Source organism: Oncorhynchus mykiss, chromosome 13, assembly GCF_013265735.2.
Source record: "Oncorhynchus mykiss isolate Arlee chromosome 13, USDA_OmykA_1.1, whole genome shotgun sequence".
Lineage (NCBI taxonomy): Eukaryota > Metazoa > Chordata > Actinopteri > Salmoniformes > Salmonidae > Oncorhynchus > Oncorhynchus mykiss.
In genome coordinates, this window is record NC_048577.1 from 49,530,764 (window position 1) to 49,557,177 (window position 26,414).

General features: G+C 42.7%; 3 protein-coding genes and 1 long non-coding RNA gene across 7 annotated transcripts; 2 read left to right on the forward strand and 2 right to left on the reverse strand.

Moving 5' to 3' along the window:
• Nucleotides 1–7: 7 nt before the first annotated feature.
• Nucleotides 8–2,827, reverse strand: LOC110486692 (E3 ubiquitin-protein ligase RNF113A). The gene is made up of 10 exons (XM_021558470.2): nt 2,673–2,827; nt 2,297–2,376; nt 2,111–2,209; nt 1,856–1,963; nt 1,590–1,699; nt 1,377–1,483; nt 1,167–1,256; nt 970–1,063; nt 771–877; nt 8–175 (listed from the first exon to the last, which is right to left on the reverse strand). The coding sequence occupies exons 1-10, from the start codon at nt 2,773–2,775 to the stop codon at nt 108–110; spliced, it is 966 nt and encodes a 321-aa protein (XP_021414145.2). The 5' UTR covers nt 2,776–2,827; the 3' UTR covers nt 8–107.
• LOC110486693 (RUN domain-containing protein 3A) lies at nt 2,257–20,740 on the forward strand. Of its 4 annotated transcripts, none has more exons than XM_036941399.1 (11): nt 2,257–2,402; nt 14,059–14,186; nt 16,023–16,156; nt 16,296–16,381; nt 16,485–16,574; nt 16,664–16,744; nt 16,865–17,030; nt 18,257–18,414; nt 18,557–18,676; nt 19,128–19,219; nt 19,527–20,740. In XM_036941399.1, exons 1-11 carry the CDS (start codon nt 2,383–2,385, stop codon nt 19,667–19,669), a joined length of 1,218 nt encoding a protein of 405 aa, XP_036797294.1. In that variant the 5' UTR covers nt 2,257–2,382; the 3' UTR covers nt 19,670–20,740. The 4 variants fall into 4 exon arrangements, with proteins under 4 accessions (XP_036797294.1, XP_036797295.1, XP_036797292.1 ...); XM_036941400.1 differs by having other exon boundaries at nt 2,260–2,402; nt 14,059–14,174; XM_036941397.1 differs by lacking the exon at nt 2,257–2,402 and adding an exon at nt 3,174–3,426.
• On the reverse strand, nt 6,806–10,986 carry LOC118938314. The gene is made up of 2 exons (XR_005035578.1): nt 10,833–10,986; nt 6,806–10,091 (listed from the first exon to the last, which is right to left on the reverse strand). It is a non-coding gene; the product is annotated as an uncharacterized LOC118938314 (long non-coding RNA).
• A 218-nt stretch (nt 20,741–20,958) lies between the features above and the next one.
• Nucleotides 20,959–26,414, forward strand: LOC110486691 (glycoprotein-N-acetylgalactosamine 3-beta-galactosyltransferase 1). Its single transcript, XM_021558469.2, has 5 exons — nt 20,959–21,237; nt 22,336–22,519; nt 22,701–22,989; nt 25,079–25,493; nt 25,600–26,414. The coding sequence occupies exons 2-5, from the start codon at nt 22,336–22,338 to the stop codon at nt 25,738–25,740; spliced, it is 1,029 nt and encodes a 342-aa protein (XP_021414144.2). The 5' UTR covers nt 20,959–21,237; the 3' UTR covers nt 25,741–26,414.

The window sequence follows — 26,414 nt, forward strand, 5'->3', positions numbered from 1 at the left end:
AGTCAACTATTTAAAAAGCAAGTTTTATTCCGGAAGGCTTGACAATGAAACACAGTGGACAACCGACACAGATGAAATTGGACAGGTACTGTATTTACAGTAGGTTGCTAATCTTCTTCATCAGAGGGTGGCTGGTCTAGCATGGCTTGGTGTTTGGCGATCTTGGCTGCCAGCTCTGTGGAGAGAGAACATTTAGGGCTACTGCCTGGAGCTTATTAACTCCACTCAGCCACGGACCTGAATATTCGAGCAGTGAGCTTTTTCTATTTGACTGACTATAGACGAGTCCTTTACCCGATTACATAATCTCTTGCCTGTCTACCAAAACTTCTTGCTCCGGCCAAACGCCACTGGACATGAATTTCTGGAGCCGAGTACCTCCCCTAAGATTCCTAGAATGGAAATACATTCTTGACTGTCTGATTGGGGCCAGAACACACATGGGTAAAGCAACATTTTAAAATGTGTCATTGGTACTCTGGTTAGAGATTATCCAGTTGCTGATGACCTTGTTTTGTACAACACCACTCATTTTAGCGTCACAACAAACAACATCATGATTGTGGTCTCAGACTAAGGTATGTAGCGAACGATAGAGCTGAGGAATTCAGCTTGAGGAGTCAGGCAACATAAGCTCCATGGTTAACAAACTACTGTAGCTTTAGTTTTGTTTTCTTAGCTTAAAGTGATGCTTTGGTGGACCATCCAAGACCTAATGTTCATGCCATACCACTATGCTGACCATGGTAATTGAGATGCATTATCCTCACCTTTAGCTGGGTTGAAGACGCCGTTGGTCTGGACGTTACATACATAGCAGCGCTGGGACTTGCGGTAGTGCTGAAGAGCACAGGTCTCACAGAAGTAGTGCCGACACCTGCGGGAGACAAGACATGAGTGGTTTGATTAGCTGGAAGTTTCTCTACACACAATTAATGGTGAAGGAGTTCTTAAGGAGCATTGTCTTACTTGGTGATGACGGGGTTCTTAAAGGACTCTCGGCAGATGAAGCATTTGAAGGGCATGTCCTCCTCGTCACTGCTCACCTCGTAGTTCTCATCATCTACATACAGACCACACATTACTGAACAGCTGTATCACAACTCTCTAATCTGATTAATCTTAAATCTACACAGCCCTGTGTTTCTCCCCTGTTGTGAACTCACCGTTGGCCCCATAGCGCCCCTCGTCCAGCTCCCTCTCAATCTGCCAGCCATGTTTGTAGTCTGAGCGGTCATGGAGGAACTTGCAGCTGTCTAAGGAGGGAAAAGAAACTTGAAGAGACTTTCACAGATGATTAATTCAAGTTGGGAAAGGAGGACCTATGCAAAGCTTGACATTGGGGGAGGCAATCTTCCAGCAAAGTCCTTACTCACCTCCAAAGCCACAGAAGCCAGTCTCTTTGTAGTCCTTACAGATGTCTGGCTGGTAGTCCCACCTCACTGTGGCTCTCAGGTGCTCTGGGGCCCGGATTGGGCCCTTCCTGACAAAAGAAAAGAGAACACTGATGATGCAAATACATAGCAAAACAATCCAAACTTTCCCCAAGACATTTCAACTTTACTCTGTCACATAACATGCATCCACACCTGACCATGCCAGAGGATGCATTTCCCATGGTGGAGTCTTTGGGCTTGATGTGCTTTTTGTAGTTGTTCATTCCTCTGTAGATCTTATCATCCTCTTTACCGGTCAGCTCCTTGTGAGGGAGAGGATAGAGACCCTTATTAAGCATTTGCGGACCAACACTGTCCCAATTTACAACAAAACTGGGGGAAGAATGCAAATGATACAATACTAAGATGTAGATACACGAAGGAATCAAAGTTCCTCCAACAAGAGACAGATGTCTTGCCTCCTGGATCTTCTGACTCCTCTCAAAGATGGCCTGTGCATCATTGTCCTTTGCTGTGTCCAGCTCATAGATTGCAGTTGCTCCCATGTCATCTGGCCCCTCTGGTTTCTATACACAGCGAAGGGAGGAGGACGTAATTGATAGCTTTATACGGGGCTGAGCAATAAAGGGGCAGGTAGGATATAAATACAAAACATTGTTAATAGATTAATTCATAGATTAATGGGTAGAGAGGTATTTTTCAAAATAACTCACTGCTGACCGTGTGGACTTGTAAGCGACAGTGACTTTCTTTCCTTCTTTCTCCTCGTCACTTTCAGCAGATGACACCTCCTCTCTCTCTACTTTTTTTGTCTGGGAAGAAGAGAAGAATGATTTCACACTATAAATAAATGTTTCGTATAAAGACTGATTCGTTTGTAGTCAGCCATGCGACGTTACCCTTTGAATCATAGGGTTTGCTGAACCCGTCTTTTTTTCTTTTCTGACAACGGCATTCTTGTCTTCGTCACTGTTGCCATCTGACAATGGAGGAAAGCATCAGCATGTGAGTGGGACATTTCAGTGTTTACAGTACTCGGCCACTTACACAATCATTTCCATGGCTTGGGTGTTTTATAGTTGGCAGTAGTTTTGTTTTTACTTAGCCCAATCTTAACGCCTTACTAAATAAACTTAAAATGTTAGCTAACTAGGTTAGTTCGCTACTATAGCTAGCTCGAGGACTATTACTAATAGCCATGGTTTTCATGCACAATGCAGTATTTTTGTTAGCTTTTGAAACAACACTGAGCTGGACTCAAACACTGTAGCTCACCTTTATCGCTGTCACTGGCTTTTCTCTTCCTAGCGTTGCATTTTTTGGTAGATTTTTTAAATAAAAAAGTACAGGTTGCCTTGGGTTCCCCTGACTCCGCCATCTTTCATTCTGTTTACAAAAAAATGGTGAAGTACGATTTTAGAGCGACCTCTAGCGTCGAGGAGTTTACAATCATTTGGCACAGTATTCCACCTTGTGGCCAATTATCTACAGTACAACATATGCAATTAAGTAGACTACATTTGCATTTATTTCATGCCAATTTCTAATTGTTTTATTGCATATTATTTGTAAGATATGTTGTGGCGCAACTAAATAATGTCATTTTCTATAGTGTTATAAAACCGCAAAGCACATTATGATAAAATGTAGGATTATTAAATTATGGGATATTTTATGTAGGATAAATCAACATATGTGCATTGGGTATCTTGATACAGAGGATCTTTTAATTATACTCTCTGTATATTCACCCTGCCCAACTCGACCCTGCACAACTCCATCGTTGTGCGTCAACGTAGAGCCCACTAATTAAGCATCAGCTTCTCGCGGAGAAGTGAGGACACCGGAATATATGGCATAGGCCTGCGGAGGGAGGGGTCTTGGTGGTGCTGGGCTACCGGAAGGCTCCGTACCGCTGCTGAATGGAATCCGGTTGTGTCCGAAAAGCAATGGCTATGGGTTTGACATCGAAAAAGGCATCTTCTCGGAGCTTCGGCGTGGAGCGAAAAAATCTCATCACCGTATGCAGGTAAACACAAGGGAGCAGAGGTTTCGTGTGGTTGGCACGTCATGTTAACCACACATATTAGTTAATGCATGCATGGAAATAAATGTGCAATGGCTTAGGCTACAATGTATTAAGCGTTCGAATATTTTGCGGCTGCAATAGTTAAGTGTTAGTGCCAGCTCTGTGTCCTGTGTTGTTTGTTCCCAATCATATATTCTCATAAGAAAACGAAAAGAAACAAAAGGCAACATATTTCACAGCTATGGGCACTGTGGTAGCCTATACATTACGCTACTTGGGGAAATTTTAAATGGATAAATGTTTTATGTTTTTTTTTTTATCTTGGTAAATAACGGTGAGAGAGAATCAGATCGCTTTAAAAATAAACAGCCACATATGCGGTTTCACCTTGGTGGACACCCGGCTGTCTTCGCCGCTATGTCGGCCTATTTGAAAGGAAAGTGGATTAAATGGGGTGTGTGAGGCCTACGTTGGAGAGAGCATAGGTCCACCAGAATTTCCCAGGTCGGTGATGTCGCAATGACGACAACCTTATTGGAACGAGGACATTATTTACCGCTTATAGAAATGCTGCTCCAAGATAATGACATCACAGTGAAATTGGATGTTTATTATGGTCATTGAATGCTGCTGTTCTGTACTCATTATGCACTAAAAACACCCAGAGGAATTTCACCCGGTGGCTCTCAGAAAAAAGTATAGGCCTACAACATTTTTGCCAGCTCATCTATACCAGAGTAACTGATACCTACAGCTGATACTGCTGATAATATAGCAGTCATACACCCGTGTCTGGTTGTCATGGGAATGCTATTTGATAACTTCTCCTTCACCAAGTTATGTTTTACCCAATGTAGGCTAATGTATCATCAGTGCTCCATCCTAGAATATTCCTATTTGTAAAGGCATAATTAATGTGAATACTTCATGATGATAAACATTTGTCATGTAAATTAATATAATACTCTATTCAATTTTATATATATATATATTTCAAGAGTGCATATGTGTTTTTGCAAAATACCCAATGTGTCTTGTCTCTGTGTCCTTATGCATCTATACTAGAGGTCGACCATTTCATCGGAATGGCCAATTAATTAGGGCCGATTTCAACAATCGGAAATCGGTATTTTTGGACACTGATTTGGCCGATTTTATTTATAAATTATTTTTTTACACCTTTTATTTAATCTGTATTTAACTAGGCAAGTCAGTTAAGAACACATTCTTATTTTCAATGATGGCCTAGGAACGGTGGGATAACTGCCTCGTTCAGGGGCAGAATGACCGATTTTTACCTTGTCAGCTCGCGGATTCAATCTTGCAACCTTACGGTTAACTAGTCCAACGCTCTAACCACCTGCCTCTCATTGCACTCCACGAGGAGCCTGCCTGTTACGCGAATGCAATAAGCCAAGGTAAGTTGCTAGCTAGCATTAAACTTATCTTATAAAAAGCAATCAATCAATCATAATCACTAGTTAACTACACAAAGTTGATGATATTACTAGTTTATCTAGCGTGTCCTGCGTTGCATATAATCGATGCAGTGCGTATTCGTGAAAAAGGACTGTCCTTGCTCCAATGTGTACTTAACCATAAACATCAATGCCTTTCTTAAAATGAATACACAGAAGTATATCTTTTTAAATCTGCATATTTAGCTAAAAGAAATCCAGGTTAGCAGGCAATATTAACCAGGTGAAATTGTGTCACTTCTCTTGCGTTCATTGCACGCAGAGTCTGTGTATATGCAACAGATTGGGCCACCTAATTTGCCAGAATTTTACATAATTATGACATAACATTGAAGTTTGTGCAATGTAACAGGAATATTTAGACTTATGGATGCCACCCGTTAGATAAGATACGGAACGGTTCCGTATTTCACTGAAAGAATAAACGTCTTGTTTTCGAGTTTCCGGATTCGACCATATTAATGACCTAAGGCTCATATTTCTGTGTGTTATTATGTTATAACTAAGTCTATGATTTGATAGAGCAGTCTGAGCAGTGGTAGGCACCAGCAGGCTCGTAAGCATTCATTCAAACAGCACTTTTGTGCATTTTGCCAGCAGGTCTTCGTTGTACTTCAAGCATTGAGCTGTTTATGACTTCAAGCCCATCAACTCCCGAGATTAGGATGGTGTAACCGATGTGAAAGGGCTAGCTAGTTAGCGGGGTGCGCGCTAATAGCGTTTCAAACGTCACTCGCTCTGAGACTTGGGAGTAGTTGTTCAACTTGCTCTGCATGGGTAACGATGCTTCGAGGATGGCTGTTGTCGATGTGTTCCTGGTTCGAGCCCAGGTAGGGGTGAGGAGAGGGACGGAAGCTATACTGTTACACTGGAAATACTAAAGTGCCTATAAGAACATCCAATAGTCAAAGGTTAATGAAATACAAATGGTATAGACAGAAATAGTCCTATAATAACTATAATAACTACAACCTAAAACTTCTTACCTGGGAATATTGAAGACACATGTTAAAAAAGGAACCACCAGCTTTCATATGTTCCCATGTTCTGAGCAAGGAACTTAAACGTTAGCTTTCTTACATGGCACATATTGCACTTTTACTTTCTTCTCCAACACTTTGTTTTTGCATTATTTAAACCAAATTGAACATGTTTCATTATTTATTTGAGGCTAAATTGATTTTATTGATGTATTATATTAAGTTAAAATAAGTGTTCATTCAATATTGCTGTAATTGTCATTATTACAAATACATTTTTTTTTAACGGCCGATTAATCAGTATCGGTGTTGAGAAATCATAGTCGGTCGACCTCTAATCTATACTGTAAGCTTCCTCCTCACTGTGTGTCCTCATCTCCGTCTGTCATCATGGTTTATATCCCTGTCTTCATATAAGGAGCTCCAGTAGAAACAGCAACTGGATTGTTGCCTCAGAAACGTGTGGGTCTGTGGCCTGCAGCTTGTATGTTAGCAATGTGAATATATTATCTGTGGGCACCCTCATGATTAGACGTGAACCTATCAGACGAGGCTTGTATGTGTCCAGTGTGTGCTGTCACTCTGTGCAGCCAGGAGACCCATTGTCTTGCTGTGAGGGACACAACATTTTATCTCCTGAGGGAGGCATTGTTCTAAGGGGGCCAACGGGAGTGACACCACTCAAGCTCCTGGTGCTCTCACTAAATAATTTCTAGACAAAAAAAATAGCAGAAAATTAGTTACGCATTCAATGTGGAGTGTTGGTAGGCTTATGGTTCATTGTTACTAATCATGGATATCTTGCCATCCTTCCAATCCGATGACATTGACATTGGCCACATCCTCATGATATGACATGTTGAGTTTAGTGTTTGTTTGCTGCTTGGATAGAAGAATAGAGACAAATGAAAACTCCAGGAACAAGATCAAGCACTTTTTTATTACAGCACCTCTCTGTTAAGGGTTCTGTCTGCATTTAGTGGAACATAGTGTAATAGAACACATAGAACAGACATGGATCATGACCATAAATAAAGAATGTTTTCAAAGACATAGACTTCAGACTCCAAGAAGGATTAGCGAGAGAACAAAGAGACATTTGTTGCAGTTCGGTCATTTTTCATACACTGACCGTGCCAAGGACATTTTAATCCAAGACATTTAAAGAGACAGGCACAGGACACAAAACAAAAAATGTTCACAACAGTTTTTCATCAGTAATGCTAATCATACAGTTGTCTCCACTGGGAAAGACATGAATTACTTTTCAATGAGAGCTATGAATTAAGTTTATTGCAAGGGTAATACATGTATTCCCCAGGCTTTGAATATCTGAAAGCATCTGTGTCGATGTCAAGTCTACCTTTTGTATTGTGCAGTCTAAGATGGGCTGTAAGTCATAGAGGCCTCTTTTCCTGCCAGACAGACGTGTATAATACTTCCATGTGTCAGCCAATGACGGCCCTTGTCCCAGGTGGTGTTCAAGTTGACAAAGGTTGTGAATGTTTGTGACCTCAGGACCTCTGGCTGTGCATAGAGTCAAGCTGACGTTGTGTGTGTCTCATTGTGTAGGCAGGGCTACCAGCAGGGCAGAGCTGGGCAGCCTTGGGGCAAAGAATAGAGGGTGGATCTGTGCTCCAGACTAATGCCAAGAGTAATGGAGGGAGTAATGAAAAAGGTTTGACTGATATGGACACAGTTATCTTCAGATCATTAGCCAGCCCTCCCAACGAAGCCCAAATTAGTGTTCAGTTAGCACACCAGCCCAAGCATGATCCTTCTTCTAACACTAGTGCACGTGTATATATTTTCAATTTGAATACAAAACATTTCCTCCACTATCACAACACACACAATTACCAGACATCGACACACATAGATTAACATGTTTGGATTTCCTACTTTTAATTTTTTTTGGAAGTAAATCCTTGTTTTGAGGCCTATTTGTGTATGATAATAGAACATTCAGAGTTGTTCTTGATTACTGAATTTGAATCTGTTTACTGTGTCATTGACCCAGTGCTTCATCCCCATGTCAATTTGTCATCAGGGATCATAATGGATTTTGCCAAAGTGGCATCACACTCCCATTCAAAGCTCTTCCTCCAAGTCATTAACATTGTTGTTTTAGTGCTATATTGATATAGTAGGGTTCAGTAATACTAGTAGGCTTACTCTGTGATGGCACATCTCATGGGTTGGCCCTGTTTTCGACACCAAAGCCAAGATATAGTGACTTCTAAAATGCAGTGATCTGATGTGTCAAAGTGACCTCCCCATTACATCATGTTTCATCGACTGAACTTATTTTGATGACAGAGATTTCCATGCACAGCAGTAGACAGTACAGTGACGGAAATCTGGAAATACTCTCAACATCACAGGAAACTATTGTTGCTTCCCTGGGTCAAAGGTCTTAGGTCAATAGTTAAGTCAGCAGAGGTCCTAAATATACAGTATGGTCCAGCTGGTAGTCTCCAAGTGGAAAAGTCTCATGTATTCATGTACTATTTTGATGTGTGTTTGAAAATGACGGAAGAAATCTCAGTTGGAACTTGGCACCATGAACTTTTCAAGTCCCGAGAAAAAAATAACTTTAGAAGGAGATACCACTCATGCCTTAAGCTGGCTTTCATTTATAAGTATTTACCATGGCCAGAATAATAATAAAATGTCAAGAATAAAAGAAAAGTCCTACATAACAGTATAGCTGTTGCTATGGGCTACATATGTTTTTAAAACATGGCGGGACCAGAGTGTCATCTGTACTTGGTTCATCTGAGAGAAAAGGACTGTACCAATAGCTGCTATTTTGCCTTATTGAAAAGAGGCCAAACCAGGAGAAACAGCTATCACTAGGGAATCTTGTTACAGGCCAGTTGATCTATTACTTTGTTGCATATTCTGGCCTAAGAGCTCTCATGACGAGGTCCATGACTGGATGAACACTGTTGGTGCCAACACGTTGAACCTAAGAAAACAACATAAATAAGATAGTTAAAGATTTGGAGGTCCTGCCCTATTGCACCCGTGCTCCCTGTAAATAAAAGTGGATGAGATGAGAAGGAAGAGCAAGTCATCTTTTGAGTGTCAAAGCCTTCAATTGTTTTGGGTGTGGCTGGGGAGAATGTGCCATTACTGTCTCTGTTGCAATATCCTGAGGAGGACATATAAAGTGGGACCAGCTGCACAATGATTGTAAAGTACTTTGAAACTTGAATGTGGGTTCTGTGAGGGACTGTACAGTATGGTTCTTCACTCTGAGTGTGTCCTTTCTTGTGTTAAACAATGGCAAAGCACCACAAATGGTCCCACTCTTCACCCCTCTCTCTCTCTCTTTCTCTCTCTCTCTACCCCCCTCCTTCACTCAGCCTCAGGGTTCCACTGCTCTACATTTTTCCTCATAAAAACTGTTCTCATCCACTCAGAAGTTGCTGTCCCATTGTTCATTGTGCACATTAAAGCAGCACTCGGAGCCTGCCATCCTAGAATAACACATTTTCATCTTAATATTGGTGTTCTTTTCAGCCTGATTATCCTCTTGTTTTCACATATTTCTAGCATATTATTGCACAAATGACCTCTGCCTTACTAAACATAAGCAAGGTTCATTGGCATTGCAATGTGAACGTTACCAGCAGGACCAAACACTTAACATTCCAGTATATATCACTTGAACCTTGCCCCACCTACCTCCTATTACCATATCTACTGTCTGTGACATACTATATCCTTCATATCACATCCCCTCATCATGTTCATTATTATGAATTATGCCTTCAGTTCTTCCCAGCCCAGCACCTCTATTTTCTACTCCTCCAAATGCACATACACTGGCCATGAGACACCCTGCCTGGTTCCTCATTCCCTTCACGTTCACTTCACTGAGATGTGAGGCACACCCTTCCAGCTATTGATATTGCCTGATGTGACACATTATTTTGGTCATAACGTTTGTAATCTCTCCGTCAGCGCAAATAAATCAACTAATTCTATCTCCTCCCATGAACTTGCATGGCGCATAGACACAGGGCTTGCATCTCCTCCCCTGGCTGAGCTCATCTCCCCTATGGGAGGGATCCTCCAGGTGCACACACACCCAGTAGAGAATCTGAAACACACCATCAGACAGACAGTGTTCACTTCACATGGCCGTGGCCAGGGAGGAATCCTCCAATGTCAGCTGATCCTGCTGGTTAGGCCAAGACTGGAGAGAGGAGAGGAGAGGGGAGGAGAGGGGAGGGGGGCGATGAGGGAGAGAGTCAGACAAAGTCGGGAAGAGATAATCACAATTTTGAGAGCTGTCAATCCTAATCTTCTGAGATTATTTTGGACAAATTAGAGAACCCTGATCCTAAATTGTATTGTAAATGAAGCACAACTGAACGTAAGTACAGTAGGAAAGGTAGCAAAAAGAACAAGAGGATGTTTGAAGAGAGCTGAGAGTTGGTTTGGCTGGGATCCAAGAGGAGTGAGAGGGAGCACAAAAGATGTTTGTTTTAAGCCGGGCAGTTGTTTTTCAGTGACAAATCGTACCAAGTGTATCTTGCTGTGGCACTCAATCCATTAGCATTTAAGTCATAGCAGTTATTACTGCTCTAACTCCCCTTCATATCGAGAGACATTATCAATTTCTAATCATTCAACACAGTATTAGATTCGGATGTTGTAATCACATAAACTGATTTTACTGATAATCAGAGATGACCATCTTGCTAACTACGGATTTCCTTGACATATCAGTACTGCAGAAATACCTAAAGTGCCTAATTGTCATAGAATATTGCAACAATGTAGCAGGCCAAATGTTCTCAAAGTTTTGTTCTAGGCAACTGAATAGGGTGTCCAACAATAACATGTACAACAGACATTGACTTCTGCACAACAGATAACTCACCTGGAATCATGGGTAGAGTAGAACACATCTAAGAATTCTAAAACCACTGACCTGTTTCCTTGATAAAATCCTGTTTGATCAAAACAGTAAAATGGTCCAAAGCAAAATAATCCAGTGTTTTAGAAGTCCGTTTAGATATAGCCTGTGTAGATGTTGCGGTGATGTCCTTATGTCCCCTGTGATGGTGTTGTTGTATGTTGTCTTTACGTTTTGTTGAGTTAGCCACCAGTCCCTCCACCCAATGATGTCCCCTCTCATCTAGAGGGTCTTGCGTTTGGCGAAAAAGGCTTTTCGAAATGAGGTGGTGGTGGTGCCCCTGCTGAAGGAGGCATTGCCCATAGTGAGCTTGGTCTTGGCACTGGCGATGGTGGAGGCGCCCAGAGAAGTGGTCTTCTTGCCCCTGGTGATAGACGAGTTGCCCACAGTGAGCTTGGTCTTGCCCCTCTTGATAGTGGTGTTTCCCAGGGAGAGGGCCGTCTTCCCCTCGGTGATGCTGGTGTTGCCCATTGAGAAGAAGGTTGAATTCCTGACCCTGCTGAGGTGGTGGATTTTGGGGTTCACTCGGCGCGACACATTGCACGCTCATGCAGCACACCAAGCTCAGTAAAGCTTGGTTGTGATAGTAACAGTAACGAGAGTCCAGAGTAGACCAGAATGCTAAGCGTGGATAGTGCTACCCCTGTGTCACATAATGCCTTCGTTGAGCTTATAGACGTGGGCTCTGGAAGGCCACATACCACCCATGTGTCCCTGTGATTGGACAGAGGCAGCCGTAGGTGGCTGTAGCCTATCTGAGGGCTTGGTACAGTGGAACGATTGTCCCATCACCACCACGACGCGGCTGAAGGAGACATTGTTGCCCAGAGGACAATATGTGATGACATCACTTGATCCAGCGGCATTGTTGGCTGTATCCCCTGATTGTAAATCCTTAGTTCTGTGTGAAGCTGTATAGAACATGTGCATCATGAAACATATCATGTGAGACATTATTATATAGGCAAGGATGTTGACGTAAGTTCATGTTTTCCATCAATGACCTATGACCGCTCTTCTCAAATGTGCAATGTGGCTTCAGTCTCCAATATGGGTATGGCTCTTAGGATTTTTCCAAGTGTCTGTGTCCATAAAATGGTCTATTCCATCTAGAGATGATCAGATAATCTTCTATTCCATTTGTCTATGGTCCTTGTCCTTTAGTATGAAAATAATTCATTATTCCACTTCAGGACAGTACATATCATTTGTTTCCTAGTACTTGTATGTTATATAATATGTCAAATTTGCAAACAAACAAAATCAAGCCAAGCAGTGTTGAAGCAGTTATTTTATAAGCATCAGGTTACATCAATCAATCAGTTATGACAGACACATTTCCATCAGGTTACATCAATCAATCAGTTATGACAGACACATTTCCTAGTTTAAGACCGTCCTTGTAAACTGAACATAGCATAGTTATTGTAATGTGTTCAACCTTGAAACAGACCAATTTAATGAGCATGCAATTGTTGTTTTATAACAAATGGGGACATTTAAACTGTATTTCTGCTTCAGAGAATTACCGTTGAGGTTCTCTGTTGAACAGCACACTGATGATGACACATGCTCTGTCCAGTGTCTCCACATACACCACACACAGCTGTGCCCTCCTGCCTCCCTCCCTGCCAACACACCACCAACCTCATCTCCTCTGTCACGCATCTGAATATCTGATTTCAAGCCTGTTAGATCCGTTACACATCCGAACAATACTCATCATGTGGGATTCATTTTGAAAGACATGCTAAAATGTTTTTCTTCGAAAACATGAATGCTTCATTGACACTCGAGCTGCAGAATGCTGCACATTGATCAGACACATGGAATAATTGATTACAAATGGACATGATTTAAGCTACTACTGACCTGCTGAAACTGAGCAGATTAAAGTCCCTCTGTTTTGAGTGAAACCGTATACAATAATCACAGGTGGAAATCCCAGTAGATGTTCCGTGTAGTTTGTCTGCCCCTAGTGAGGCTGGATTTGACCACAGCCACAGACTTCTCTCCATGGGTGAAGGTGAGAGTGGTCAGAGAGCTGGTGGTCTGGTCTCGTGTCACGGAGGTCTTTCCCATGGTCACAGTGATCTTTCCCAGGGTAGCGGTGGTTCTGCTCCACTCGACTGAGGACTTGCCCCAGGAGATGGCGTACTTAGTCTTCAGAATCAAGATCCTGCCCTTAGTGAAGCTAGTCTTGCTGGACAGGAAAGTGACTTTCCACTCCTCCTCTTCAGTCAAGTCTTTTTTTGACGTCCTGGTTGCTTTGGGAGTCTTGAACCTGGCGTCTGAGCTCCTGTCCATTTATTTTAGGTGGTCCTGCGCTTTGGCATCAGAGCCTTCCGGAAGGAGGTGGTGGTGGTTCCCCTGGTGAAACTAGCTCTGCCAAGAGCTACTGTGGTCTTCTCCCTACTGATGGTGGAGTCCCCCATGGAGGTGGTGGTCACTCCTCTGGAGACGGAGGTGTTGCCCATCGCGACCGTGGTCTTGCCCCTGGCTATGGAAGTTTTTCCCACTGCCAGGGCAGTCTTGCCCTCGGTGATGCTAGTGTTTCCCATGGAACAAGAGGCAGTCAGCCCTAGTCTGTGCCTGGACTCTCTCTTAGCTTACACGCAGCAGGCACAGCATAGCCTCTTGCGCTTAGCTCTCAGTGGGATGTGCAGTGAAATCTTGAGGTCATCAACCAAACTAAATCAGTGGCTACAGCTGTCCTAAATAGATCAGACCACGTGTATAGAGAAGGGGGGGTGGGGGGTGGGGGGGGTGGTGTGTATTTGGTCATCCTCTGATGCCGGCTGGTTCCTTACAGGGATCAGACCAAGGGACGGACAGGACCTGGAAGCCCATACTGAACAAAGGCTGCCACGCCGACAACCGTGTCATCTGCCATTGGTTGAGACAAGGGGGTTAATTGTGTTTGTCACGGACACTTTGCGGAGCATCTGAAGGGGGACATTGTGTTGCACACAAGACAATTGGGGGTGACCTCAGATGCATTCGATGGCATTTCTCCCAAAGAACTAATCTCAGCTATTGTTTAGCACAAGTCAAGTACAGTACTACATTTGTCTCTGCCTGTCTGCTTCTACTGTTGTTTTTTTACATGATTTCTTTACTTTCAACATACTGTACCTCTTTGCTACTTGCATTTTTATTGCATATATAATAGTTTCGCAAATACGTACGTAGTTATCTTGTTTGTTTCTCATTCCTGTCTGTCTCTTCTCCTCTCTTTTAGATTCTCGGTGAAGACACTCCTGGAAAAGTACACAGCCGAGCCCATCGATGACTCATCCGAGGAGTTTGTTAACTTCGCTGCAATCTTGGAACACATCCTCAGCCACCGCTTCAAAGGTAACATGGCAGGTACAAGACATGGAAGTGTCCATCAGTCTCTCAGTCTTCTAACTCAGGATACGGAAGCCTCAAGGCTTACCCTAGTTTCAAATGTTACTATTTACCTATTTACATAATATGTATAATGTCACACATACAGTGGGGCAAAAAAGTATTTAGTCAGCCACCAATTGTGCAAGTTCTCCCACTTAAAAAGATGAGAGAGGCCTGTCATTTTCATCATATGTACACTTCAACTATGACAGACAAAATGTGAAAAAAAAATCCAGAAAATCACATTAGGATTTTTAATTAATTTATTTGCAAATTATGGTGGGAAATAAGTATTTGGTCACCTACAAACAAGCAAGATTTCTGGCTCTCACAGACCTGTAACTTCTTCTTTAAGAGGCTCCTCTGTCCTCCACTCGTTACCTGTATTAATGGCACCTGTTTGAACTTGTTATCAGTATAAAAGACACCTGTCCACAACCTCAAACAGTCACACTCCAAACTCCACTATGGCCAAGACCAAAGAGCTGTCAAAGGACACCAGAAACAAAATTGTAGACCTGCACCAGGCTGGGAAGACTGAATCTGCAATAGGTAAGCAGCTTGGTTTGAAGAAATCAACTGTGGGAGCAGTTATTAGGAAATGGAAGACATAAAAGACCACTGATAATCTCCCTCAATCTGGGGCTCCACGCAAGATCTCACCCCGTGGGGTCAAAATGATCACAAATCCCAGAACCACACCTAGTGAATTACCTGCAGAGAGCTGGGACCAAAGTAACAAAGCCTACCATCAGTAATACACTACGCCGCCAGGGACTCAAATCCTGCAGTGCCAGACGTGTCCCCCTGCTTAAGCCAGTACATGTCCAGGCCCGTCTGAAGTTTGCTAGAGAGCATTTGGATGATCCAGAAGAAGATGATTGGGAGAATGTCATATGGTCAGATGAAACCAAAATATAACTTTTTGGTAAAAACTCAACTTGTCGTGTTTGGAGGACAAAGAATGCTGAGTTGCATCCAAAGAACACCATACCTACTGTGAAGCATCATGCTTTGGGGCTGTTTTTCTGCAAAGGGACCAGGACGACTGATCCGTGTAGAGGAAAGAATGAATGGGCTAATGTATTGTGAGATTTTGAGTGAACCTCCTTCCATCAGCAAGGGCATTGAAGATGAAACGTGGCTGGGTCTTTCAGCATGACAATGATCCCAAACACACCGCCCGGGCAACGAAGGAGTGGCTTTGTAAGAAGCATTTACAAGGTCCTGGAGTGGCCTAGCCAGTCTCCAGATCTCAACCCCATAGAAAATCTTTGGAGGGAGTTGAAAGTCCGTGTTGCCCAGCAACAGCCCCAAAACATCACTGCTCTAGAGGAGATCTGCATGGAGGAATGGGCCAAAATACCAGCAAGTGTGTGAAAACCTTGTGAAGACTTACAGAAAACATTTGACCTCTGTCATTGCCAACAAAGGGTATATAACAAAGTATTGAGAAACTTTTGTTATTGACCAAATACTTATTTTCCACCATAATTTGCAAATAAATTCATTAAAAATCCAAATTTTTTTCTCTCATTTTGTCTGTCATAGTTGAAGTGTACCTATGATAAAAATTACAGGCCTCTCTCATCATTTTAAGTGGGAGAACTTGCACAATTGGTGGCTGACTAAATACTTTTTTGCCCCACTGTATAATAGGCAAATGTGATGATTTTTACATGAGCTCATGGCATGCCCATCTGTTTTGACTGAGTTAAAGTGCTATCTGCTGTGTTGCGTTGAGCGACAGGGACACTGTGTGGGCTGTTGTAGGAGATGGGAGTCATTGTCAGTGTTTTATCTTTGTACCAGGTCCAGGAAGCTGGTTCATCTCAGATGGCCAGCGAAGTTTCTGGGACTACATCCGGCTGGCATGCAGCAAGGTGCAGAACAACTGCATCGCCAGCATCGAAAACATTGAGAACATCAGCACCTCACGAGCCAAGGCAAGGACTGGGATCGTGTGTGTGTGTGTGTCACTAGATCAAAAAATCCCTTAGCTGGCAGTCACGCCCTCGTTCCCACTGACCCCCCCCCCCCTTTCGTTCTCTTTTTCTCTTTCTCTCCTTCCATTGTTTCCTGCAGGGTCGGGCATGGATCCGTGTGGCGCTGATGGAGAAGCGTCTGTCTGAGTATGTGGCCACAGCCCTGAGGGACACACGGACAACCAGGTCAGATATACCACAAAATAGTATCCCATCTAGCCTATTAACTGCCAAGCTACGTTAGAAACAACATGCAAAACATAACTAATCATAAGACTTTGCACTGCAGGAGGTTCTATGATGATGGAGCCATTATACTGAGAGAGGAGGCCACTGTTCTGACAGGCATGCTCATTGGCCTCAGTGCCATAGACTTCAGGTGAGGCAGCATTACTCAGGCCTGCAGAATCATAGCATTATTATTTGTTACATTGTTATCTTAAAGTTCACAATTCTTTCTCTGTCCAGTTTTTGCTTGAAGGGGGAGGCGCTGGATGGTAAGTCCCCTGCTGTGATTGACTTCACACCTTACCTGAAGTTCACTCAGAGGTGAGACAACCACATGCCCACTTCGTGAATATATGTCATACTGGTCAGTAGCTTAGTCATACCCATAGATATGACTATAAGCGGTGTGTAACTCCCCTGCTATATGTCCCCTGCTTACAGCTATGACTACCTGAGTGATGAGGATGACCGGTGCAGTGTGGACAGCAGTGCCAGTGACGAAAGTGTCCCAGAACACCCATACATCCCCCTGGTCACTGACGAGGAGAGCTGGAGGAACAAGTGTCGCAAGATGGAGCAGAGGTTTAAGATTGTGTATGCACAGAAGGTGACCTTTTGACCTCCTGAGACCTTACATTCCTAAAGACATGGGGCATATAATATCTTCCAGCTTTTCAGGTCTCTCCAGAGATGTTTCATCGGGTTCAAGTCCGGGCTCTGGCTGGGCCACTCAAGGACATTTCAAGACTTGTCCCCGAAGCCACTCCTGCGTTGTCTTGGCTGTGTGCTTAGGGTTGTTGTCCTGTTGGAAGGTGAACCTTTGCCCCAGTCTGAGATCCTGAGCGCTCTGCAGCAGGTTTTCATCAAGTATATCTCTGTACTTTTCTCTGTTCATTTTTCCCTCAATCCTGAGCAACCCCCCTGTCCCTGCCTTTGAAAAACATCCCCACAACAGGATGCTGCCACCACCATGCTTCACCGTAGGGATGGTGCCAGGCTTCCTCCAGATGTTACGCTTGGCATTCAGACCTAAAGAGTTCAATCTTGGTTTCATCAGACCAGATAATCTTGTTTCTCATGGTCTGAGAGTCTTTAGGTGACTTTTGGCAAATTCCAAGTGGACTTTCATGTGCCTTTTACTGAGGAGTGGCTTCCATCTGGCCACTCAACCATAAAGGCCTGATTGGTAAAGTGCTGCAGAGATGGTTGTCCTTATGGAAGAGTCTTGGTGGTTCTAAACTTCTTCATTTTAAGAATGATGGAAGCCACTGTGTTTTGTGGGGCCTTTAATGCTGCAGACATGTTTTGGTACACTTTCCCAGATCTGTGCCTCGACACAATCCTGTCTCTGAGCTCTACGGACAATTCCTTCGACCTCATGGCTTGGTTTTTGCTCTGCACCGTCAACTGTGGGACTTTATATAGACAGGTGTGATCCTTTCCAAATCATGTCCAATCAATTGAATTTACGACCGGTGGAAACCAATCAAGTTGTAGAAACATCTCAAGGATGATCAATGGAAACAGAATGCATCTGAGCTCAATTTCGAGTTTCATAGTAAAGGGTCTGAATATTTATGTAAATAAGGTATTTCAGTTTTTAAGATTGCCTACATTTAAAATGTGTCATTATGGTGTATTGTGTGTAGATTGAGGAATTTATTTGATTTGAACCATTTTAGAATAAGGCTGTAACGTAACAAAATGTGGAAAAGTCAAGGTGGTCTGAATACTTTCCGAAGGCACTGTATATAGAGTAATAATGATGTACTTTTGGGGTATGCAGAACAGTCTAACTGTGTGTTTGCGTCTGGGTCTGTGTCTGTGATGCAGGGCTACCTGGAGGAGCTGGTGCGTCTGCGGGAGTCCCAGCTGAAGAACGTGGAGACGGAGAACAAGAAGCTGAGTGCCAGGCTGGACGAGCTCAGAGTCCAGAGCCTGCAGGAGAAGAAGGAGCTGGAGTCCATCGTACTGGAGCTGCAGGCACAGCTGTGAGAGCAGTATACAAATGCACACACACACACTAGTATACATTGACGGGGACACATAAAACATCATAAACAGACACACACAAATGCAGTACATCACATATCAGATGATGTTAAGAGTTAATCACAAGCGTGTTCCTTCCAGCACTGCCCTCATCCCCTGTGATTCCTCCCACTTGACTAAGGATCTGTCCATCCCTCTGGTCAACCAGTGGCCCTCCATACGAGGCTACAACAACCAGGGGGACGTCAAGCTCTTCCGCAGGTATATCTACTGAATGAGTGTGTGTGTATATGTGCATGTGTGTGATTTTGTGATACTGTACATTTAAAGCTGCAATATGTAACTTTTTGGGCGACCCCAAACAAATTCACATAGAAATGGGTGATATAGACATGTCATTCTCATTGAAAGGATGTATATGAAGTGTTATATATGTTCTATGTGTGGTATTTCTATGCTTCCCGTTCTTAAGTTTAATTTTTGCATCTTTTACTTTTGGTTTTGTACAGCGTCTTCAAACAGCTGGTTTTGGTAATGGAAAATATATTTCACAGCGGTTTAGATGGTACAATGATTCTCTACACAATACTTGTTTTGTCACATAAACTAAAATTAGGCGATCCTATAGAATTTTAGCAAACAGGACATTTCGAAGCGATTTCTACACAGATGTTATTGTAACCGTATTTCATGATGTCACTCATCCCTTCAGGAGAAGCTTCCACAGTTTGGAGCAGCTCTCAGCTGACGTCAGTCTGAACTCTGATTCCCAGAAGACCGATGGGCAACAGAACGGAGATACAGGTTGGTGCTCAACAGATAAATGTACATTATACAAACACATTTGTAGACGCACAGCAATGCATACTGATGCTGCAGAAATATGTGAACCGAGTCATCCACTGTCATACATGCATCAACACAAAACCACACAGAAACAGAAACCCACTTAGAAGAATGCATCCACATGTCCTCACAAACGCACACGTACAAAGGCATGTTTGAACAGTGTCTATGGTGTATTTTGTGTGGGTGTTTAAGTTATGCTGATAGACAAAGTGTGCTTTAGGGACAGAGTTTTATTGTGTTTTGTCTATTCTCTCCTCTGTAGGAAAAGACTACACCCCTTCTATGCGGGGTCTCTGTGGCTCTCTGGCCTCTCTCCCCAGCTGCAAGTCCATGTCCAGCCTCAAGTCCAGTGAGTGTCTGGTCAACATCAGCATGGAACCCAGCCCTGCACTCTCCCCCAGCTAGGGGGCGCCATGCCAACAGAGCTCTGTCTGCAAAGCGCAAAGCCAACAACCAACCAACCCCAACCGCCTGCCTCAACCTGGAGACACTCAATAGATCATGAACATCTACCTACCTACTGTCACTATTAACAGTTACCAACAAAACCCTTTTTCAACCAAACCCTTCTCCAACCAACTCCACTCAACCCACTGCTTCATGTCTGCAAAGATTAGAGGGGGAAAAGCTCTTCAATATTTCTGGATTTTTGTGTGGATTAAATTAAAGTTATAATGAAACTAAAAGGATCCTAGTTCGTCTGTGCCCCTCCTCACCCACACCCTCTCTCATATCCTCACACTGTCCATCCTGTTCTTTCACTGTTGTGTGTGTGAATTCCTATGTCAAAATGTTGGCCTGTATTTAATGCCTTTTGGACACATCTAACTAGCGTGATTCAAAGCTACAAAACTATCCAAAAGCATATTTATTTATCTATTTAAATTCTCCTCTCCTCTAGATCTCCTTATCCAACTCTTTCTCTGCACCTGACACATCTGGTCATTGTACTGTCTGTGTGTCAGTCTGTCCCAGCCCTGCCTCAGCCTATACTATCCTCTTTCCTGCCTGTCAAAATGACAGACAAACTGGAATGACGCACTTGCGATTAAGTCAGAACACTTGGAGGAGAAGGCTGAACTGAATTCTAACAAAAACATCAGCTATTCTTAGGTGTTTGAGTGGCTGCAGGTTGAGTGTCGCTAACATAATGGCTAGATGTGTATTTGATGCATGTGGCTGAATGATATTGGCATTGTTCCTCCATTGTACTGGGTTTTGGATGGCCTGAATCTCCAAATCATTGACCTGCTTGAGTAATCAGACATTACTGTTTAAGTATGTGTTCATGTGTGCAGCAATTGGTTACGTCTGTCTATCAACAGTTTTGTTGTCACGTTGCTTTTTATATTTTGTTGATGAATCTGATTTTATAAATCAAGTGTGCTGTTATTTTTACACATGCATATTTGGTTATTTTTGTTCAATGACCTATGCTATTAGTTGCAATAAACTGCCTTATTTTTGTTATGTCAATCCCTTTTCAGTGAGTATTTTTTTCTCTGCAAGGGGTGTAAATGTTATTAAAGTATGTTTACCCTGAACTACTCCATTGGTTTCAACAGTGTACATCTGTAATACTCATGTTGATTTTCTACTAACAAAAGGATTCCAAGCAGCCCGTGATTAGTTGAGACAAGTATGTTAGTAAGCTATTGGGCCAAGAAAAAAGTAATTGATTTCAGTACTTTGTGCTGCAAACCTGCAGGATATGATCAAATCATTGTCTTGAATGTGGATACCTTTCTATTCAATATATTTCTATGCATTTAATCCTGTACGAAAGGTGAAATCCAGATGGATAATTTGATAAATTGGGCCCAGGATTGTGTCCAAGGTGCTCTATGGCACCATCTAGTGGTCCATTTACTGTGTCCCCAATCAATCAATTGGTGGGCAGTGTGTCTGCAGGGGTGGTGTCCAATTAACCGTCACATCAGGTCATTGTTCTGTTTCTGGAAGGCAGAGGTTTGGTATGTTTGATAGAACTTTGTAAAAACCAAATGTAAGATTTAGGATTGATTTGTATGTCTATGCATGTTGGTAATGGGACATTTAGATCACTAAATTCACATTTAGTTTAGAGTGATTAACACTATGCTTAGCATAATTATATTTTCCCTTTCTGTAATACACATGACTTCCAGTGTTTGTGACACTCAAGGTGTGGGTTGATGGTCAATAGACTTATGTTATGGATCATTATCATATCTGTTGATAGTGGGTGATGCCAGACGATGTACAAGGACACTTATTGTTCACTGTAGTATTGTATTTATGACACTGTGACTCTGTAGCAGCTGACCAAGTCACTGCCTTCTGTTTTGACAAACCACAAGCTTCTTGGGCTGGTGTTTCCATAGCTGAATAAATCAGACTTTTATACCAATTCTTGGTATACAGTCTGAAGCAAAGCACTGCAGAATCGTGGTAATGTTCCTTACAAGCCAGAATGTTGAATAAAATGACATTTGAACTTACTCTATTGGTTGTCCGTGCAGTTGGTCCTTCAGCTGTTGGAAATTTGAGAGAAAATATCCATGGGAAAGTATTGTTTACCCAGCTTTTTAGCGCACCAGTACTGAAGTAGACATTTCTAGCACTTGGCACAAAACCATGTAAACACCTTGTATTATGTGTGCATGTACTTCCATCTCGTGTGTTCCGTCAGGAGAAAACACATCTTGATTGCCACACACAGAGCCATGTTTTGAAGTCTTTAATACTTTCCTGTGGATATTTTGTCATATTCTGACTAGCTGAACGACCAACACCCAGGATAATCATCAGAGTACGTTCCAGTAATTGTATTCAACATTCTTGACAGACGAGGGACGTTTCGTTTTGCCTACACAATTGAAGGCCCACGTTTGTGACAAGAACATTTGGTGCTGTCTGATTACTATATAAGGGCCAGTCTCCAATATGTCAGTTAGACATTTTCTGTGCTGGATGTGTCTCCTTGTTGCAACTTCTTATAAACCAGATTGGTTTTTGATTGACTTAGTCTGCGAATGCTCTTTTTTGTAAACCTAGACATTACTTTTACAATATGATTTTGTCTTGTGCAGATGATTATGTCTAAGTCCACTTCAAAGCCTTCCAGGCTCTTGGATTTTATGTTCTGTGCTGGCTTTGTGTTGGGGTTCTGTCTCTGTTTCATGGCCATTGCTTACTACAAAGCATATCAGATCTCTCAGGAGACAGTGCCCTTGTCTTCACGGACCAGCAGCCTCTTGGGTGAGCTCCCTCCAGGTAAATTGGAGCTACAGTATTTTTTTTTTTTACACCTCTCTGAATATCTCCAATACACTCAGCCACATGATCATCTCTCTCTTTCTCTCTTTCTCTCTCTCTCTATCTCTCTCTCTCTATCTCTCTCTCTCTCTCTCTCTCTCTCTCTCTCTCTCTCTCTCTCTCTCTCTCTCTCTCTCAGTACACTACTCTGCTGTTGCCACTAATGCCTCAGTCCTCTTGCCATTGCCTCCCTCCCCCACCCCTTCTTCGGGTCGACTGCTCTGCTGGGTGTTGACCTCACCCCAGACTCTGTGGACCAGAGCTAAACACATAGTGAACACCTGGGGGCCTCGCTGTGACACACTGCTCTTCATGAGCTCTAAGCAGGACCTCCTGTTCCCTGGGACCGTGCTGGCTCTGGCAACAGAGGAGGGACGGGCCAACCTGTACAATAAGACCATGGCCGCTTTCAACTTACTGCATGACGGGTAATGCTCCCACAACACCAGTATGTTCTCCGAATCTCTCTCACATTGATGGAGGACATGATTCTGGTGGTCTAGAATCCATGTGGTATAGGAGATCTACAGTGCATTTGGAAAGTATTCAGACCCCTTCAATTTTTCCACATTTTGTTCTGTTACAGATGTATTCTAAAATTCATAAAATTAAATATACACACAATATCCTATAATGACAAAGTGAAAACAGGTTTTTAGAAATGTTTGCAAATACCTGAAACTGAAACACCTTATTTACATACGTATTCAGACCCTTTGCTATGAAATTGAGCTCAGGTGCATTCTATTCTCATTGATTATCCTTGAGATGTTTCTTCAACTTGATTGGAGTCCACCTGTGGTAAATTCAATTGATTGGACATGATTTGGAAAGGCACACACGTGTGCACAGTGCATGTCAGAGCAAAACCAAGCTATGAGCTCGTAGGAATTGTCCGTAGAGCTCTGAGATGGGTTGTGTCGAGGCACAGATCTGGGAAAGGGTCACAACATTTCTGCAGCATTGAAGTTCCCCAAGAACACAGTGGCCTCCATCTTTCTTAAATTGAAGAAGTTTGTAACCACCAAGACTCTCACTAGAGCTAGCCGCCTGGCCAAACTGAGCAATCGGGGGTGACCAAGAACCCGATGGTCACTCTGACAGAGCTCCAGAGTTCCTCTGTAGAGATGGGAGAATCTTCCAGAAGGACAACCATCTCTGCAGCACTCCAACAATCAGTTATTTATGATAGTGGCCAGACGGAAGCCACTCTTCAGTAAAAGACACATGACAGCCCGTTGAAGTTTGCCAAAAGACACCTAAAGGACTCTCGGACCATGAGAAATAAGATTCCCTGGTCTGATGAAATCAAGATTGAACTCTTTGGCCTGAATGCCAAGCGTCACGTCTGATGGAAGCATCATGTTGGGGGAACTTTTTCAGTGGCAGGGACAGGGAGACTAGGCAGTATCGAGGGAAAGGAAAGATGAACGAAGCAAAGTACAGAGTTATCCTTGATGAAAACCTGCTCCAGAGCGCTCAGGACCTCAGACTGGGGCGAAGGTTCACCTTCCAACAGGACAAAGACCCTGAGCACACAGCTAAGGCAATGCAGGAGTGGCTTTGGGACAAGTCTCAATGTTCTTAAGTGGCCTAGCCAGATCCCGGGCTTTAACCTGATCGAACACGAATATAGCTGTGCAGCGAAGCTCCTCATCCAACCTGACAGAACTTGAGAGGATCTGCAGAGAAGAATGTGAGATACTCCCCAAATACAGGTGTGTCAAGCTTGTAGCATCATACCCAATAAGACTCGAGGCTGTAATTGCTGCCAAAGGTGCTTCAACAAAGTACTGAGTAAAGGGTCTGAATACTTATGTAAATGTAATATTACAGTTTATATTTTGGACATTTGCAAGAATGTATAAAAAACTGTTTTTGTTTTGTGATGGAGTATTGTGTGTAGATTGATTTAGAAAATAAATAATTTTATACATTTTAGAATAAGACTGGAATGTAAGAAAAAGTGAAGGAGTCTGAATACTTACCAAATGTATGTAGTGCAATGTGGATGGAAGGGCTGATGACAGACAGGTGACCTATGTAAAGATGCTCTTTTTTTGGTCACTCATCTACATACAATGTCCCATTATTTTTGCAAACATTTCTAAAAACATTATCTCGTTTACATGAGTATTCACACACCGGAGTCAATACGTGTTAGAATCATATTTGGCAGTGATTACAGCTGTGAGTTTTTCTGGGTAAGTCTCTAAGAACTTTGTACACCTGGATGGTACAATATTTATACATTTTTCTTTTTAAAGATCTTTAAGTTTTGTTGATCATTGCTAGACAGCCATTATGAACTCTTGTCATAGATTTCTAAAAAATAATTCCACTTCGACTTTATGGGGTTATGGGGTTAATCCATTTTAAATTCAGGCTGTAACACAACAAAATGATAGAAAGGTCAAGGGGTGAGGAATGTGTTATGAAAGCACTATTTGTATGTGCTGGTGAAGGAGACAAACTCTGCCTTCTGTCTTTGACCCTCCTCTTTCCCTCAATTTCCAGTTACCTAGACAAGGCTGACTGGTTCCTCAAAGCTGATGATGACACCTATGTAATTGTGGAAAACTTGCGTCTGCTCCTGTCTCGGTTCAGCCCAGACAAGCCTGTGTATCTGGGCAGACGTTTTCGCCGCTTTGTCCATCAAGGCTACATGAGTGGTGGTGCTGGCTATGTACTGAGCCGCGAGTCTGTGAGACGATACGTCAGGGCCCTGCACCATGGAACCTGCACCCAGTCCACCTCTGCAGAGGACCTACTACTGGGCTTCTGCCTCCAGAAGCTGGGAGTCCCGGCAGGGGACTCTAGAGACCACCAACACAGGGAAACCTTCCACCCCCTGTGGCTGGGTAAACTTCTCTGTACCGAAGACATACTGCCCAAATGGTTCCACCAGTACAACTATTACCCTTCCAAAGTGGTAAGTAAGTCTTCACTCTCAGTAGAACACATATCCAATGACCTCCCTTCAGTGCCATTGAGCTTCCTGCTCATCTGTTTTTTTCCTTTCTTTCTCCATCTGTCAGGGTCCAGACTGTTGCTCCAATTCATCTGTATCCTTCCATTACGTTGAGCCAGTCAGAATGTACATGCTAGATTACTTCCTGTACCATCTCAGTCCAGTGGGGGGCCACAGCCCAAAGCTGGGTGAGACCAGAGAGGAATAAGCAGAGACCCCTTTCTATGGATTTGACAGTGACATCCCTGATAATAAACAATAATATACATGCTCGCACCGTAATTAATGATGTCATTCTCTTGTAAAGAGTTGTCTTGCAAACATTAAACAATGTTGTTACTAAAGGCATTAAGGTCCATGCTAGTTCAAACCAATTCATCATGATCTCGTCTGGATATTTGCCTAGTTACAGTATATACTCATAAATTGAGTCTGTCATTAGTCATAGAGATCCTATTAAATACTATTCTAATTCCTAATTATATGGTTAAAATACTGTCTTCCAGTGACATACTATGTTAGCTGAGGTTCCATATTGGTGGGTGCGATTTAATAAATCAATAATAATTTAACCTCAACCCGGGTAGTTTGAACTGTATAAGGGGCCCCTTGACGCAGGTCTGTTGCGTCATATTATTTCAGAATATATGATAAGAGCTCTGATTTTCAATGTCTTACTTCAGCAGCGTCAGCTAACATAATTTGGTAGATCTATGGGCAAGCTGCAATATCTGAACAGAACTCAACATTCTGGCTTGTATATTGGCCTTTTTAACACTCAAGTTGATCCAATATTGACCATGTCTTGATAAATGATATACTAAACAAAAATATAAACGCAACGTGTAAAGTGTTGGTCCCATGTTTCATTAGCTGAAATAA